At 38.8% G+C, this 19,158-nt stretch overlaps 1 protein-coding gene across 2 annotated transcripts in view; it reads left to right on the forward strand.

Annotated features, from left to right (window-relative positions):
- Nucleotides 1-19,158, forward strand: part of nfxl1 (nuclear transcription factor, X-box binding-like 1) — a 106,993-nt gene that overhangs the window by 76,502 nt on the left and 11,333 nt on the right. For both annotated transcript variants that reach the window (XM_063043189.1, XM_063043191.1), the window contains exons 17-21: nucleotides 2,453-2,619; nucleotides 8,259-8,328; nucleotides 8,919-9,023; nucleotides 11,696-11,782; nucleotides 13,519-13,572. In XM_063043189.1, coding sequence (XP_062899259.1) covers nucleotides 2,453-2,619; nucleotides 8,259-8,328; nucleotides 8,919-9,023; nucleotides 11,696-11,782; nucleotides 13,519-13,572 — 483 coding nt within the window. The remainder of the gene's footprint in view (nucleotides 1-2,452; nucleotides 2,620-8,258; nucleotides 8,329-8,918; nucleotides 9,024-11,695; nucleotides 11,783-13,518; nucleotides 13,573-19,158) is intronic.

Below are 19,158 nucleotides of genomic sequence, written 5' to 3' on the forward strand. Positions count from 1 at the left end.
ACCACTCTGATCTTCCAGAGGACCAGTTCTGTCCCTTACTATCCTTTTGCTGTTAAATATGTCTGTAGAAGTCCTTGGGATTCTCCGTCTCCTTGTCTACTAGCGTAACTTCATGTTTTCACCCTCCTGATTTCCTCCTTGAGTGTTCTCTTGCATTTCTTATACCCTTTGAGTACCTCATTTGTACCTGTCTGCCTATACCTTTTTTTTCTTAACCAGGGCCTCAATATCTCTTGATCACCAAGGTTCCCAACACCTCTTATCCTTGCCTTTTATCCTGACAGGGACATACAAACTCTGTACTCTGAATTTCACTGTGGAAGACCTCCCACTTGCCAAGTACATCTTTGCCCAGAAACCAACGTGCCTCAATCCACACTTGCCAGATCTTTTCTGATACCATCAACATTGGTCTTTCTCCAGTATATAATCTCAACCCGAGAGTTGGACCCATCCTTTTCCATAATCACCTTGGAATTAATGGCTTTATGATTACTAGATACAAAGTGCTCCCCTATTCAAACTTCTATCACTTGCCCTGTCTCATTCCCTAATAGAAAATCTGGTATTGCTATCTCTTTAGTTGGGACTAATATGCACTGATTAAGAAACTGTCCTGAACACATTTTACAAACTCTTTCCCATCTATCCCTTTTACAGTACGGGAGTCCCAGTCAATGTGTGGCAAGTTGAAATCACCTACTATCACATCCTTGTGTTTCCTGCAGCAGCCTGTGTTCTCTTTGCAAATTGTTCCTCTAATTCCCACAGACTGTTGGGTAGTCTACTATATATTCCCATTAATATGGTCACTCTTTTCTTCTTCCTCAGTTCTTATAAAGCCTCACTAGATGAGTTCTTCTGTCTGTCCTGACTGAGTACTGCCATGACATTTTCTCTAAATCAGTGGTTGGCAACCTTCCTGCCTCTGTGGGCTGGATTGCATATTAATGAGTGGATGGTGGGCCAAATAAATACCATAAGAAACTTGAAATATGGGAATTATCCATTTAAATACATCTAGTTATGTTTTGCCACAAATTAATGAGTAACGCATGCTAGAAAATAATTTGTGCTTAAGGTTACCTACCCCTGCTCTATACAGTACAGTCACTCATCCTCCCTTTAGTCCTTCTGCTCTATCGGGGCTAAAACAATGAATCCCAGAAGATTGAGCTATCAGTTCTGTGTCTCCTGCAACCATGTCTCACTAATGACTACAATGTCATCATACCACATGCTGATCCATTCCCTATGCTCATCTGCCTTTCCTACAATACTCTTTGCACTGCAGTATACACAGCTCTGAGCATTAGTCCCACATGCTCAACCTTTCAACTCTTGACTTTGTATGTAGGCTTAACAACCTCTGTCTCTACAACCACTGCACTATCTGTTCTGGCGCTTTGCTTCCCATCCCCTGAAACTCTAGTTTAAACCCCCCCCCCCCATGCGACACTAGCAAACCCCAGTTCCAACACTTTTGGAAACTGTTTTGTTGAGTAATAAGGTGATTGAATTTACGTGAAGTTAGCCCCTCTGGTTCAGGAGCCTGATGGTTGAGGATCAATAACCTCCTGTAAGAACATGCATGTGTTTTCATTAAATTGGTAAATTGCCATGTTGAACTGGCTACTTGTAGTATTAAATAATCATTTAGTACTTTCTTGACTAAATGATGGTTTTTAAGATGTAGATAATCGAGTATATTTACTTGCATTGTGTGGGAAATATTGAATTTTCTGTTAAAATTAACTTGTGTCACGGTAGTCGTATGTGGCTACAGTTATAGTAATGTAATAACATTATATTCCTAATGTAATGATACCTAGATGTCTTTTTAATTGACTACATTTTTCATGTAACCTAGTGTAATTCACTTTTAAAATTTCCCATTTGGAGAAATGATTTTGCATAGAAATATGTCTTCCTCTCTACAGGAGTTGGGCATTGCACAGTTTGCAATTTAATAATTTAATAAGATCATTATGTCAGTGTAATATAAAAGTCTGGAGTGTACAAAAAGTACAGCAACTCCATTTTCTTGTTGGAAAGCTACAGGTATATTGGGAGGCAAAGCATTAGTTATTATTTGGAAACAACGGGAATTCTGCAGATGCTGGAAATTCAAGCAACACATATAAAAGTTGCTAGTTATTATTTGGAAATTGGATAGGAATTGAGTGAGTATTTTCATTGAAAATCTCATCTCATGGTCAAAAGTTGAAATGCTGTTCTGCAAGTGTTTTAGCAAAACATCCCAATAATCTTAATATGCTGGAATCTTTGTGCTCCAGATTAAAAACACAATACAGGCTAACCTATTCCTTCCTTTCTTTGCAGACTCTTGCTTGGTATTCTTGATTATCATGTGATTACACTTTAACCTGATTGAACTTTTAGGTGTCATAGATTATAGAAAACTGAATGTTACTTTATCTGTTTTGAATAGGCTACTAAAGATTGTCAAGTGTGTGAAGAAGCATGTAGCTATCCTCGGCCACCTGGCTGCATTCACCCATGCACTCTGCCATGTCACGAAGGAGTCTGTGCTCCATGTTCACAGATGATCAGAACCAAATGTCATTGCAAGATGGCAACCCTCTACGTAGAATGCATGTATGTTGAAGCTTAATTACTTGTACTGTTCTTGGGAAACAACAATTAGCCAAATGCACCAAGCCATTCTGGGTGTTTTATAAACTGCTTGTTATATCTTGGTTAAATCTAGTTAGAAACTATTCTCAGCCCTTCGTATTGCCCCACCTCTTTATTCCACTGCCTCCTCCCCTTCATCTAAAAGGTCTTTGTCATCCTTCTTTTCCAAAACCACAGTAGTTAAACAATGGCCTCAGTTCTTTTCTACCAAATTGTACTCATTCAAGCTCCTTGTTTCTCAAGCTCACACCTTTCTTGGAAAACCCTCATTGTTTAGCTGTCTTAGCCATGCACTAACTTGCTTGCTGAAATAATGTTCCAGATACGAAGTTGAGCAATTCTACATCCTCGTTTGATTTCCATCATCTACTGGACTCCCAGCACCTCTCCTTTAAATTCATATTATGCTGAAGGGTCTTGGCCTGAAATATTGACTGTACTCTTTTCCATTGATGCTGCCTGGCCTGCTGAGTTCCTCAAGCATTTTGTGTGTTGCTCATATTATTCCTTCCTGTTTTATTTTTACTGTTACATAGATTTTGTTGTTTGATTTGAAATTACTTTCATAAAATTATTTTGAATCCAAATTGGAAAAATGACTAGAGAACAAATTCATAATCCATTTGACTTTTCTTTCTAATTTTAGTCTCTGCCTCACTTCAGCCTCTCAAAAGGCCATCTCATTCTTGCCTTTATTGTACATGATTTTTCTTTCTCCAATCCCTTTTGTCATCTAGCCAAATTATTTTTCCTTCATTTTCATCTGTATTTCTTTCAACTCCTTCACTTTTGGCCATTTGCATATTTCCACTTCAGCATCTCTTGCATCTTCAATACCATCCTTAATGCCTTTCTGAGTCATCCAGTTGCTGTCTCCCACGTCTGCCATCCTTTTTCCACTCTTCCTGTAATCTATCAAATATTGCTTTAGAGTCATAGGGTCATAGAAAAGTACAGTACAGAAACAGGGCTTAGGCCAATGTCTGGGCTGAACCATTTAAGCTGCCAACTCCCATCAACCTGCACTGGGGCATAGACCTCCATACCCCTACCATCCATGCATGGTACCTATCCAAACTTCTCTTAAATGTTGAAATCGAGTTTGCATCCACCACTTGTGCTGGCATCTCGTTCCACATTTTCATGATCCTCTGAGTGAAGAAGTTTCCCCTCATGTTCCCCTTAAACTTTTCACCTTTCACCCTTAACTCAAGACCTCTAGTTGTAGTACCACCCAACCTCAGTGGAAAAAGCCTGCTTGCATTTACCTTATCTATACCCCTTGTAATTTTATATACCTGTATCAAATCTCCTCTCAATTTTCGATGTTCCAAGGAATAAAGTCCTAACCTATTCAATCTTTCATATAACTTGGGATCTCCAGATTTGACAACATCTTTGTAAATATTCTCTATACTCTTTCAACCTTATTTACATCTTTCCTGAAGGTAAGTGACCAAAACTGCACACAGTTAAGCCTCACCAATGTCTAAGACAGCATCAACAAAATAATCTCATCTCCTGTGCCAAAAACTTTCTTTATGACCCTATCAACCTGTGATGCCATTTTCGGTTAATTATGGGCCTGTATTCCCAGATCCCTTTGTTCTACCACACTCCTCAGTGCTCTACTATTCACGGTGTAAGTCCTACCCTGGTTGGTCCCACCAAAGGGCAACATCTCGCACTTGTCTGCATTAAATTCCATCTGCCATTTTTCCAGCTGATCCAGATCCTACTGCTAGCTTTGATGGCCTTCCTTGCTGTCCACTACACCCAGACCTTGGTGTCATCCACAAATTTGTTAATCCAGTTAACTTCATTGTCATCCAGACCATTGATATAGATGACAAACAACAATAGACCCAGAAGTGATTCCTGCGACACTCCACTAGTTACAGGCCTCCAGTCAGAGAGATAATCATCTACTACCACTGTCTGGTTTCTCCCACAAAGCCAATGTCTAATCCAGTCTACTACCTCATCTTGAATGCCAATGACTGAACCGTCTTGACCAACTTCCCATGCGGGACCTTGTAAAATGCCTTACTAAAGTCCATGTACACAACATCCACTGCCTTATCTTATCAACTTTCCTGGCAACTTCCTTGAAAAACTCAGTAAGATTGCTTGGACACATAATACCACTCATAAAGCCATGCTGACTATCCTTAATCAGTCCATGTCTATTTAAATACTTATTTATCCGGTCCCTTTGAATACCTTCCAATAAATAACTTTCTCACTATTGATGTCAGGCTTGCTGGCCTATAATTTTCTGGTTTGTTTTTAGAGCCATTTTTTTCTTTCTTTCTTTTTTTTTCTTTTTAAATCTTTTTATTGAATAAGTATACAAAAAGGTAAACCATATAAACATTAATACAATGTTAAAATATAATAAAATTCCAGAAGGTATCAATACCAAAAAAAATACTACAAACAATGTAATTTAAACATAAAAAACCAAGATAACATAATAGTATACTAAATTTTATATATATATCAATGGGAAAAAAAGAAAAAAAAACCCCCAAAAAAAACCCACCGTGCAACTAACTAAAAGCAAAGCAAAGCAATGGGCTAACTTGAAACCAAACAGAGTTAAACTTAAAATCACGTCCTCAATCCCGACCTCCATTAAAAACAGTGAAAAAAAACAAGAAGGGTATGTATTACATTAAATGAAAGTATCGAATAAAAGGTCCCCAAATCTGTTAAAATTTAAATGAAGAATCATAAAGGTTGCTTCTAATTTTCTCCAGATTCAAACATAAAATCGTCTGAGAGAACCAAAAAAAGGTAGTTGGAGCATTAAGCTCTTTCCAATGTTGTAAAATACATCTTTTTTGATGATATCTTTTTTGTGATAGATGTTCGGGGCAGATAGCCTCTTTAACTCATATGTTTTGGTCTTGTCCTACTTTGGAAACTTTTTGGAGAGATATTTTTAATATTATTTCTAAGGTATTAAATATAGATATCTCTCCTCACCCTATTACTGCTATCTTTGGACTTCCTAAAATTTCTAGTAATCTTTCCCCTTCAGCCCGTAGAATGATCGCATTTCTTACTTTAATGGCGAAAAGAGCCATTTTTTAAACAGCAAAACAACATTGCCTATCCTCCAATCCTCTGGTACCTCATTTGTCACTAAGAATAATTTAAATATCTATGCTAGAGCTGTGGGAATTTCTTTACTTGCCTGCCGTATGGCCTAAGGGTACACCTTGTCAGGTCCTGGGGATTTATCCACCCTGATTTGCCGCAAGGCAGCAAACAGCATCTTCTCTGTAATCTGTAGAGTCCATGAAGTTGATGCTTTCTGCTTCACTGCTACAGACTACATGTCCACCTCCTGAGTAAACACAGATGCAAAAAATGTATTTAAGGTCTCCCCATCCACACATGGTTACCATTCTGATCTTCTGGGAGACCCAGTTTTGTCCTTTGTAACACTAAGAACACGCTGGAGGAACTCAGTAGGTCGGGCAGCATCCGTGGAAACAATGAGTCGACGTTTCGGTCCGGAACCCTTTGTCAGGACTGAAGAAGGAAGGGGCAGAGGCCCTATAAAGAAGGTGGGGGGAGGGTGGGAAGGAGAAGGCTGGTAGGTTCCAGGTGAAGAACCAGAAAGGGGAAAGATAAAGGGGTGGGGGAGGGGAAGCAGGGAGGCGATCGGCAGGAAAGGTGAAGAAGGAATAGGGGAAAACACAATGGGTAGTAGAAGGAGGTGGAGCCATGAGGGAGGTGATAGGCAGCTGGGGGAGGGGGCAGAGTGAAATAGGGATAGGGGAAGGGAGGGGGAGGGAATTACTGGAAGTTGGAGAATTCTATGTTCATACCAAGGGGCTGGAGACTACCTAGATGGTATATGAGGTGTTGCTCTTCCAACCTGAGTTTGGCCTCATCATGGCAGTAGAGGAGGCCATGTATGGACATATCTGAATGGGAGTGGGAAGCAGAGTTGAAGTGGGTGGCTACTGGGAGATCCTGTCTGTTGTAGCGGACGGAGCGGAGGTGCTCGACGAAGCGGTCCCCCAATCTGCGTCGGGTTTCACCGATGTAGAGGAGGCCGCACTGGGAGCACCGGATGCAATAGATGACCCCAACAGACTTAAGTGAAGTGTTGCCTCACTTGGAAGGACTGTTTGGGGCCCTGAATGGTGGCAAGAGAGGAGGTCTAGGGACAGGTGTAGCACTTGCGCTTTCAGGGATAATTGCCAGGTGGGAGATCTGTGGGGAGGGACGTGTGGATCAGGGAGTCGTGGAGGGACCGATCCCTGCAGAAAGCAAAGAGGGGTGGTGAGGGAAAGATGTGCTTAGTCGTGGGGTCCCGTTGAAGTTGGCGGAAGATGCGGAGGATAATGTGCTGGATCCGGAGGCTGGTGGGATGGTAGGTGAGGACAAGGGGAACTCTGTCCCTGTTGTGGTGTCCTTTGTAGTCCTTTTGCTCTTAACATATCTGTAGAATCCCTTGGGATTCCCCTTCCTTTCTTCACCTTGTCTGCTAAGCCCTCCTGATTCCTTTCTTAAGTGTCCTCTTGCATTTCTTGTACACCATAAGCACCTCATTTGTTCCTACCTGCTCTTACCAGTAATGAACTCCCTTTTTTTTTAACAGCGCCTCAATATCTCTTTAAATCAAAGTTCCCTACACCTATTATCTTTACCTTTTATTCTGACAGGCACATAAAAGCTTTGTACTCTCAAAATTTCACTTTTGAAGGCCAACCACTCACCAAGTACACTTTCGCCAAAAAACAGCCTGTCCCAATCCACACATGCCAGCCCTTGGATACCATCAAAATGGGCCTTTCTCCAATTTAGAATCTTGACCTGTGCACTAGACCTACCTTTTCTCATATTTACTTTTAAACTAATGGCATTGTGATCACAAGATGCAAAGTGTTCTCCTACACTAACTTCTGTCACCTGGCCTGTCTCATTCCATAGTTGCAGGTCAAGTATCGCGCATTCTCTCGTTGGGTCTTCGATGTAGTGATTAAGAAAACCCACAATGCAGACATGTTCTTACTTTAGAAATTACCTAGGGTTACCCATAGCCCTCTATTATTTTTTGGAGTTGGATCATTTACAAAGTTTCATTGGGCTATTCGGTTCAGCAGTTGTCAGGGAAAGAAGGAGCAGAGCATAGGGACTCTAATGAATGGCTTATCCAATGGTACAAGCCTCATATTTCTCCCCTTTAAACAAAATAAATGCTTTGTTTTTTTTGTGCTTCAAACTATATTATTTGTATTCCATTATTTAATAATTGAGAAAAGTTGAACTGAAAATTTTCATCATTACTCATTAGAGGTGTTTAAAGAAATTAAGAATGCATTTCTCAGAGGTGACTAGAATGAAATAGGAACAAGTTCAGGAGTGTGATGTCTGTCTATCTTTATAATTATGTTGAACATCAGTAAGTGAATCATGTATATTTGTTTAAGGAGCTGCTTTTGGGAAAATTTCTGGGTAATATTTTGGAAAGATGAATGTAAATGATCTACAAAATTGTTGCCTTGTAAACTAATCTCGTTAAGGTTATTATCATGCGACATTTTGTCTTTCAACATCATGTACTCTTTCTCTTTTAGAAAAATGACTACAGCTGATGCTAAAACTAAAATTAACCTCAATTCCTGCAAAAATCAATGTCCTAAGCAGGTATGTTCAAGCACAGTCCTTTAGAAGAGAATGTAGAATTTAAGCCTATTAAGAAATTGAATGTTCAGCTGTTGTATTACCAGATACTACATGCTTATTGGATATGTCAAAGGATGAGTATTGTGGATTTTTTTGTAGAATTGTATGTTAAATAATTGAATTTGCACAAAAGATGACCAAAGTATATCACTTTCTAAAGAGTACTGAGTAATTATAAGTTTTTTCATCATCTGTTTGCCTTATTTAATTTTTTAGCTATCAGTTTTTCTCTTGTCTTAAAGTTAGTTCATTTTCAACTTTGCATCAAGAAAGAATCCATCCAGATGGCTGAATGCAGAATGAGTCCAGCCCAACATCATAGCAGTCACTTTATTTAAAAACCATGCTCTCTGACAAATCATTTCAAGTAAGAGCTGTGCAGCTGTCAAGTGGAGATTTTTTTTAATGAAACAATCAACCCTTCTGTACTTATTTGCTGTAAACTTCCAACGGAACAATTTTGAGCAAGTTTAGGTCTGACCTTCACTTATTTCATTTTATTCTTTGTATTTATTGAACAAAATTCTGTGTATCTTCTTCATTTTTTCCAGTTACCTTGTGGACATCGATGCAAAGCAATCTGCCACCCTGGTAACTGTCTAGAGAGCTGCAGCCAGAAAGTGAAGATGAAATGCCCCTGTAGGCGGATTAAAAAGGTAAAACCTTAATTATAATACATTGTGAAAATTCCAGAATAAGATCTTTGCCTTGTTATTTCATATGTTCGAGCCCAGCAGTTTCACTTGGCCAATTAAGTTCTGGTTTACCATTCGCGGGTGTGCAATATCCACTGCTGCATTTGTCACTGGGAACTCAATTATCCTAAAGCCTGTGATTCAGCAAGCAACAGGCCTTTGGATCTTTATCAATGCAAAATTTTTCAAGCACTCACCATACCAAGCTGCGTGGGTGGAGAGGAAAGTGGAGATAACACTTCAACTTTAAAATCTTCCTTTAAATCAGAAAAAGAAAACTACCTGAGATGCTCTGAAATAAATGCTGGGAACATTCAGCAAGTCGGGCAGCATAAATGGAAAGTGATATGGTTAACTGAAAAGTTCTGAAACTGGTTGCCATTAGTGGGAAAGGGAGAAAACAAGCTGTTTTTCAGTAGCAGAGGTAATGGGAAGAGATGGATGATACAAAAGGAATATATTGAAAAAGTGAGACCAGATGATTTAAGGCAACAGTTAGGATCAGATTATGTTCTTTTCATTGTACTGCGTACTGCAAGGCTGTGGAACGTGTCTAGTAGAATGTCTGTGATGGAAAGTTATCAGGGGAAAAAAATAGGAGTTAGAGGCTGAAGAGGGATAAGAAAACTGACTGAAGCAAAGGAGCTTCAGTTCACAGTTGTGTTAACTATGGTAGAGAGAAAACCGTGAAGAAAAAAGGAAGACCTCTTAAAGGAACTTGTGTGAAGAGTCTTGTCTTGAGGGTAGATGTGACAGAGATAGAGGGACAAAGATGGTTGGACTAATGTTTGAAATGAGAGAGAAGAGCTGTCAAAATCATTCTGATATAGGATGGAGTTGTGGAGTGATTAATGCTCGTGTTGAAATTGAACCAGTTAGAACCAGGAAACTACAATAAAACAAAATGTTGGAAATACGCAGCAGGGCAAATTCCATCTGTGGAAAGGAAACAGTTTGAAGACCTTTCAACAGAGTAAACAAATTGGTTTTAGAGAATGAGGGTAGGATGGATAAGGTGGAGAATATTTGTCTTGGGTCATATGCATATAAGGACTGCTAATGTGATCAACACACACACAGAATGTTGAAGGAACTCAGCAAGTCAAGTTGCATCTATGGAGGGGATTCATTTGGAGGCCATTTGGATTCATCTCAGGACCCTTCAGCAGCAGAATTGAGAATGTACCTTCATCCTACTACAGATTTACCATTTGTCTATCCATCTTGCCCCATCTACTCTACACTCTATGCATTGTAAAACTAATATTTTCTCACTGCTTTTGATACAAGATTGTTTTGTAGATATTGCCAAGTGTTTGCAGCATTTTGCCTTTTGCCAGTTTCTAGCACATGCAGTTTTTTTGAGAATTATCAAGGAAGGTGACAGAGGGCACCAGAGGCGTCCTAAATGCATATAGCGAGGAGTTGAACAGAGGATGAAAGGATAATGTTCAGATTGAAAGATCCTGATGGATCTTGGCAGCTATCCAGATGGCCTTTTCACTTTGAATAGTTTTAATGAACATTCAAATGGGTCTAAATTACTAAAATAAATTATATTTAAAAATATTAAATGACAGTTTAAGTGGTATAAATGAATTGAAAACATTACGCCACTTGTACAAACTTTAATTTGGTAGTCCCATCCAAATTAAACAGGGTGGTGCTCCATCTATCCAGAAACTAGACTTAAAATGTTTGTCCGCTGCTCCTGGTCAAGTTGTGTGCGGTTTTACCCTGGGGCCCTGGTTTCCTTCCACGTACTAAAGATGTTCAGTTGGGTAGATTAATTGCCCACTGTAAATTACCTGTGGTATTGATAAGAACTGGGAGGGGGGCATTGAGAGAAAATAAGTTACGGGGGAAATTGAGGATGGAATTGCTCTTGAGAACTAGCATTGACTTGATGGGCAGAATGATACCCTGTTTGGTCATAAGAAAATTTAAAAAAAACAAACCAGAATGTCACTTGCATCTGTAAATAGATTGGTAATGTGCATCAAATTTTTAAGGTTGATTCGGTTGAAATAGTTTGAGTTGAAGAGGCTTTAGTCAGACTGCCATGTAATTGGCTTCAAAAAGTTATAAATTCCTCACAGAAATCAGTTTAATTTTGGGAATTTAAATGATAACATTATATGCAATATAATATTCATCCAATAACTATTTCAAATACTTTTACATTTTTTAAAACCAATTACAAGCTTGTTTTTCGTTAATCTTCAAATGCATTCCTTTATGCATACAGGGAAGAATTATTCAAATTTAGGTGAAGAAGACTATCTTTATTGTTTCAGTTCATGCAATAAGTCAGTGAAATGATTCAGAAAAGAAATTGAATTTGAGTTCTGCAAGGTTCAGATGTATTCTGCATGGTTGAGATGTCAATCATGCACTTTGAGTATAACTTCCATCATTGCATGAACTGTATCATCCATGGTTTTTTTGTGTAGCGAGTTAAAAAAAAGTTTATTGACAATTAGTAAGTGTGCGTATTTATGATATTTTAAGCAAAAGCTTATTTAAATTCACTATATCTAGATCATTCATACATAATATATATAGTTTTCTTTTAAATTAATGCAACATTCGTTGAAGAACTAATACTGTAGACACTTTCTGTGTTCTGTAAGGAAATGCTGTGTTCAGTGGTGACTAAGGAGCAGGTCCTGGTGGAATGTGATGAAGTCTGTCAGGAAATGAAACAAAAGGCATCTGAGGTAATGTCTCCTGTATTGTCATACTATACTCTCCAAGCTTTCCTTAAGGTACAATAGACTTTGCAAACAAATGAACTCCCCAGTCAAGCCATTGCAGTTATATATGTGGATTTCAACAAGTTAAGCTACCATAATGCGTGTGTCATGTCATATTGCTCAGAAGATATTTAATCACAGTTACTTTCTCTGCCAGGTGTGGTAGTAAAAGCAGATTCCATGGAACTTGTAAATAAGATAAATATTTGTAAAAAGCAGAGGTTGTGGCGAAAGCAGAGAAATGAGAAAGGATATAGTGGCATCTTGTATTCAGAGTTTAATGTTTCAAAGCATGATATTTGTTACAGTCTCAACTTAATGTTTTTTATTAATTGATTAGGAAATTGAACAATAGTTGTTGGATAGAATTAAATAAATCTTATGTGGACACGTAGCAGTGATGCCTTGTGAAAAATCTACATTCTCGTTTTTTTTAAAAATCCTGTCATGTCTGTCTCTTTTACCCCAAACATGAAATATTAATTAGAAATTAATGGCCTCATAATTGCACAATTTTTGACTCGTTCCCTGGATTTGAACAGTATCTATCTGAGAGAATATGATCACAGCCAAAATGAAAATAGTTGGGCAAGGCGTGTTGACAGTATATAAAAACATTCAATATCAGTAGCTTTAAAAAAAATGAAAGTTTCCCAAGTACTTGGCAGACCATTATCGAAAGTATGATACTGTCAAATGAAGTATTTATGCTGAATGGCCATAACTTGGGTCAAAAAATGTAGAAATTAGGAGTGGTAAGCATGAAGTGGGGCGGGGGGGGGTAATTCCAAATGTTAGGCCCTTGATAACTGAAGGTGTGACTGCTTGTGATACTAGCATTAAAACTGGCAATCTCCAAGAGATCAGAATTGTAGGAGCAAATCAGATCCTGGAGAAATGGAGATGATTTCTCACCAATATCTAAATTCCCAGTGATGGTGTTTACCTATTGAATTGTCAGCAATGGCTTGAAACATTAATTTATTTCTGATTTAAAGCTTCTCTGGAGCTGCCAACTAGCTGACTGGAAAAGCAGTGCAATAATAGCTTTTGCCAGAAATGATATATCATCAGCTAATTACCTCAAATTGAATTATTGCAATATTAATCCAAAGTTAGAAGAATTTTAATCATTTTGCCATTATGGAACTAGACAGAATTTTAAATTAAAGACTCCCAAGAACTGTATTGGGTTACATGCAAAACCTTATATGCATTATAAGGGATAAGTTCATTAGAATTTGCCAGGTGGCTTATATTTAACATGGATGTACTCCAATTTCATTTTACTATAAGAGCCCCATAAATACATATTTTAGCAAGGAGCAATTTAGATTTCCTCTTTCCACTTTTACAAACTGGATGATGATTATATGTCTTATGATAGTCACATTTGGGGGAAAAAGCCTTTAACCGCATTTAAGTGAGGAGAATGAAATATTATTTAAACTGTTGAAATGACTTGTGATTTGTTGAAATGAAGCGTAGTTATTTTTCAAATTACTGCTGAGAATATGCTGATCATTATCCACTATACAAACAGTATAGCTAATCTAAAATGTCAGATTTGATCTGCAAGTTTTGCGAATAAAAATGAAAACAATAGCTGAATAAGTTATTTGCTCATTTTGCATTTTTAAAGGTAAACCAATTATTGAATTAATAACATAGACATTTTATTTTTAAACTGGTAACTCCAGATGAAAGAAGCTGAAGAGAAAGCAGCTCTTGAAAAGGAAAAATTAAAACAGCAGGTAAGTGGTATAAATTAGCTGAGAGTATTCATGATGTAAAAATAAGATATTAATTAATGTTCTTAATGTTTATTGGTGCAAAATGAATCTTTTAAATGATGGAATAACATTTATTTTTACTCTCTGCTCAGATGGTTTTCTGTAGTGTGAAGTTTTGTTTTAAATTTTGCTTAACCCTAGCCTCCAGTTCTCTTTTGTCCCCCAACTTCTGCACTCCCCCATTCCATTCACCAACTATCCATGCATTTCACCCACTGGCTGTCTCTGCCTACCCCCTCTTCCTGGTTCTATCACCTTTCATTTCTGCCCCTATGGTTTCCATTATCACCTTCCTTATCAGAATCCGCCACTGGAGCCTTTGTGTTCCTGCTTATCACCCTCCAGCAACTGTCTCCATTTTCACCCTCTAGACACCCACCCTACTCCAAACAAATCCTGGCTGCATCTCCCTCATTCTCTTGTCACCCACCTCTAACTCCACCCCTGCTCTCCTCTACATTGCTCCATGTGCCTGTCATCCTTCAACAAAACCTACCCCTACCTGCAACCTCTTCTTCCTCCCCCCACCCCACTCCACAAATCATCTCTGCCCGCTGTTTCACCACTACCCTCTCTTTATACTGTCTCCCCTTGCTGTTCATAGTGCTGATGGAGGGTGTGGTAGACATCACACTAGAGACTGTGGTAGACCCTACAGAAAATCCTGTCAATTTTGGACAATGTTTCTCACCCTCTGCATGCCACCTTGGCTGAACAGAGGAGCACGTTTAGTAATAGACTAAAACAACAGCACTGCTCCAAAGAGCACTATATGAGCTCATTCTTACTCTCGGACATTAGGCTTTATAATGAGTCAACCTATAGCAGGGGAAGTGATGAACCCCTTCTGTTAGACTGTTTGAGGTAACTTAATTTTTATTCTTACTTCTCTTCAAATATTCGTATATCTGTGAACTTGTAATGCTGCTGTGACACTGTAATTTCCTTTGAGATCAATAAAGTATTTATCTATCATAATATTGACAATTCCTTTCCCTGCAAGGATGTAGCATTACTTACTGGTTCCTCCAGTAGATTGTTTGATGCTCGAAATTTTCAGCATCTGTGGTCTCTTGTGTCTCTATCTTAATTTTTTCCCCCCTCTTTGGATATTCCTGAAGTAATGTTCCTTTTTATGGCTATTTTTATAACTCATGCTTCATGTGAAGCTAGTTGAAAAGGTCATTTGAAAGTTGAAGTCTTACTACCATTAAATTGGCTGAAGAGTATTGTTCAAAACGTTTTTAGCATTTGTGGTAGAGAGGAATCATTTCTATTGAATTAAACCTAGCAGTTATTAGACCTGTGTTCTTTTTATCTAATTACTAAGCAATCTTGTCATATAGTTTTGCCTAAGCGTAAAGATGGCATACTAGAATTGTATAAAATGTGTAAATGTCTGATTTCTTTACCTCAGGAAGTATAACTTGCGCTAGGGCAAGTACAACAAAGGTTTACCAGATTGATTCTAAACATGGCAGATTTTTTCCTGAGGATAAATTAAGTGAAATGACCCAATGCTGAGAACTTAGAAAAGTTAGAAGAAATTCTACTGAAACATACAAAATTTTTATGGGCTTTAACCAGAGAAAATGCAGGGTGGTTGTGGCCTGTGGTTGGTTCTTTCATGATTAAGATGAGATTGAATCTCTTCACCTTGAGGATATGGAATCATTGGAATTCTCTACACGAGGTTATGGAGTTTAAGTCACCAATTCAAAATGGACTTACGGATTTTTGGATTTTAAGGTAATCAAGGGATATGGGGTTATTGTATGAAAGAGTCAAAAGGATAAATTAGCCATAACATTGAATACAGAGCAAGCACAAACAACTGATTAGTCTACACCTGTTTTTATTGTGTACATGACAATTAGAAGGCAGGGGTTTTGTGCTTGATGTATATTTTCACAACTGTTAGGTGAATAATCAGTGATACTACATTCAAGGTCAAGTATTTTGTCATAGATGCAAGAACAAGTATGCACAGGTGCAATGAAAAACTTACAGCCTTTACAATAGTAGGAATGTGTTGTGACCATCTGTTTCATTTCTTGGTATTTGTGTATTTCTATGGTTTTATAGATGGTTGTGTAATTAAGATGCTGATGTTCAAAAACCCACTCTGTTTGATCACCACATTTGATGGGTGTGGTTGAAGTCTTAAATGAGATTAATACGTAAACTTAGCTAACATGATAAAGTGAAATTCAAGACTGTTTACTGTCATTTCCCGTATACAAATGTAAGGAGAACAAAATAATAGTTGCTTCAGATCGTATGCAGTACAAAATAACAAAACACAAAGATAAAGAACATAATAATAAAAAACACAATAAATAATACGTAAGATAGCTGAGAAAAACAGAGCCTATAAAAAGTAATCACACCACCCCCCCTCCCACCAGAAATTTTCATGTTTTATTGTTTTACAACATTGATTTAATTTGGCTTTTTTTTACACTAATCAACGGAAAAAGACTCTGTAGTGTCGAAGTGAAAGCAGATCTCTACAAAGTGATCTAAAATAATTACAAATATAAAACAAAATAATTGCATAAATATTCACCCCTTTAATATGACACAAATCATCACTGGTGCAGCCAATTGGTTTTAGACGTCTCATAATTAGTTAAATGGAGATCTGTTTTTGGAGAACTGTGTGCAGTCAAGGTGTTTCAATTGATTGTAGTAAAATTACACCTGTATCTGGAAGTTCTGACTACTGGTGAGTCAGTATCCTGGCAAAAACTATACCATGAAGATAAAAGAACACTCCAAGCAATTCAGCAAAAAGGTTTTGAAAAGGTATTTTACTAGTTGCAGCTTTATGGGAGAGTGGCAAAGAGAAAGTCACTGTTGGGAGGAAAAAAACTCTTGTGAAATTTCGGCTAGAGTTTACAAGAAGGCATGTGAGAGACTCTGAAGTCAGCTGGAAGAAAGTTCTGTGGTCTGATGAAACCAAAATTGAGCTTTTTGGCCATCAGACTAAATGCTATGTTTGGCATATCCAAACAGCACACATCATCCCTACCATGAAGCATGGTGGTGGCTGCATCATGTTGTGCGGATGCTTCACTGCAGCAGCTCCTGGAAGGCTTGCGAAGGTAGAGAGTAAAATGAATGCAACAAAATACAGGGAAATCCTGATTTAGTCTGCAAGAGAACTACGACTTGGGAGAAGATTTGTTTTCTAGCAAGATAATGACCCCAAGCATAAAGCAAAAACTATACAGGAATGGCTTAAAAACAAGAAAGTTAATGTCCTGGAGTGGCCGAGTAAGAGTCCAGACCAAAATCCAACTGCGAATTTGTGGCTGCACTTGAAAAGGGCTGTTCACTCACGAACCTCATGCAATTTGACAGAGCTTGAGCAGTTTTGTAAAGAAGAATGGGGAGAAATTGCAGTGTCCAGATGTGCAAAGCTGATGGACACCTATCCACATAGACTCAGGGCTGTAATTGCTGCCAAATACTAACTTGAAGGGGTGAGTAATTATGCAATCAATTATTTTGTGTTTAATAATTGTAATAAACTTAGACCAATTTGTAGAAATTTGTTTTTACTTTGACATGAAAGAGTTTTCTGTTGATCAGTGTCAAAAAAGGCAAATTAAATCCACTGTCATTCAGTATTGTAAAACAATAAAACATGTAAACTTCCGGGGAGCAGGGGTAAATGCTTTTTATTGGCACTGTACGTTGATTGTGTGTCTTATAAACTGACACTAGGCTGTATGTATGGTGACTGATCTATATACTACTAAAACTCTCATGTTCTGTCTGTCTGTTTGTGACCTCCAATTAGCGCAAACGGTGCATTACGGTGGCACTTTTCTGGGCTAAATCGAATTAAAATGTGCTAGCTTACTGAATGCAGGCAAAGTTCAGGGTTATATATTCATATAAAATTGCTCATACGCCAAAATAAACAGGCTTGCTTTCACCCAAGAGCTGATCCACCATCATGGAATTTGGGACGCGACAGCCTGATGCATGCGCACGGCCTGCCTCAGCAGCAACACCTGCCAGAGCAAAAGGGCAGGGCAGCTCTATTTCGAGGGGTTACATTCTGCTAATCACCATCGTCATGTGCAGGATTGGGACAGATGTAACTGCCACCCATCAATAAGAGATAATTAAATCTTACTGTAATGACGTACTTCAAGACACCCATAAAACCCTTTGCTGCAGTCAAAGGACAGCGGTGACTATATCATGTCCATTTAGGAGAGCGCCAGCCACATCAAGAATAATCAGCATCCTTTGGTGTTACTGCTTCGTGTCTTCTATCCAGGATTAGGGTATTAAAAAAAAAGGTCAGCCTAACTATGCCGCATGGAAAGGGAAGGGGGAAATTATGGTCAAGAGATGACGCCAAACCTCGTCGGGAAACGGCAAGGAGAGGGAGAGAACAAGAATCGGATGAGGCCAGGGCCGTATGACTCCAGGATCAAAGAGGACAAAAAACGATGAGAGAAGAAGAGACAGAGGAGGAGAGGCATGCATGTCTCCAGGATTGGAGACAAACAAAAAACAGCAGAAGAGATGAAGAGACTGGGGATGAAAGGGCTGCACATCTCCAGAATGACTAAAACAGGCACAGAAGGAGGAGAGGAAGAGACAAAGGAGCTGCGAAATCCAGGATCAGTGACAAAGAACGAACAGCAGAAGAGATGAAGAGACAGGGGATGAAAGGACTGCATGTCTCCAGAATGACAATGAGAGGCACAAGGGTAGCAGATAAACCCGAAATTATGCCATCAAAAGTGTCCTTCGTTAAATGAGGAAGAGCTATATTTGCTTTGCTACGTGTCATTCTTCTTTAATAAACTGAGGTTTTCTACTTCAGTTTCCAAAGCAAAGCGATACCAATAGCATTCAGGAAAATTTAATGTTTATTCTGGTCACATCAGGCTGCACTGCCCATCTCTCAAAGGGCGCCCCAATGGGTCATCCCATTGTCTAGTGGGGAATAGTAAAGCAATGGGTGGAGCTGGTGGGTGGAAATGTTAATCAGCTTTACTGCTTGGGAAAGTAACCGTTTTTGAGTCGGGTGGTCCTGGTGTGGATGCTCTCTGATGGGAGTGGGGCAAATAGTCCATGAGCAGGGTGTGTTAGATCCATCATATAACTGGCTCTTTTCCAGGACCTTTCTGTACATATGTTCTTGATTGCTAGTAGACTGGTGCTTGGGATTTTCTGGCCAGTTTTGACTGTTGTAGAGCCTTCCAGTCTGCTGCAGTGCACTTTTTGTACCAGCCAGTGATAGTCTGTCAGGATGTTCTCTGCTGCCCATCTGTAGAATGACATGCATTTGGACATTCAGTGTGCAGCTGTTTTCAGCCTCCTCAGAAAGTAAAGGTGTTGGCGAGCTTTCTTGACTGTGTAGGATGTGTTTAGGGACCATGAGAAGTTAGGAGTGATGTGCATTCCCAGGAGTTTGAAACTGCTTGCAGTTTCCACTGCTGTGTCGCCAATGTAAAGGGGGTGTTGGTGGTGCAAGTTCTAAAGTCTCTTTTGTCTTGTTGACATTAAGGAAGAGGT

This window comes from Mobula hypostoma, chromosome 3 (genome assembly GCF_963921235.1).
Source record: "Mobula hypostoma chromosome 3, sMobHyp1.1, whole genome shotgun sequence".
In the NCBI taxonomy this organism is placed as follows: Eukaryota; Metazoa; Chordata; class Chondrichthyes; order Myliobatiformes; family Myliobatidae; genus Mobula; species Mobula hypostoma.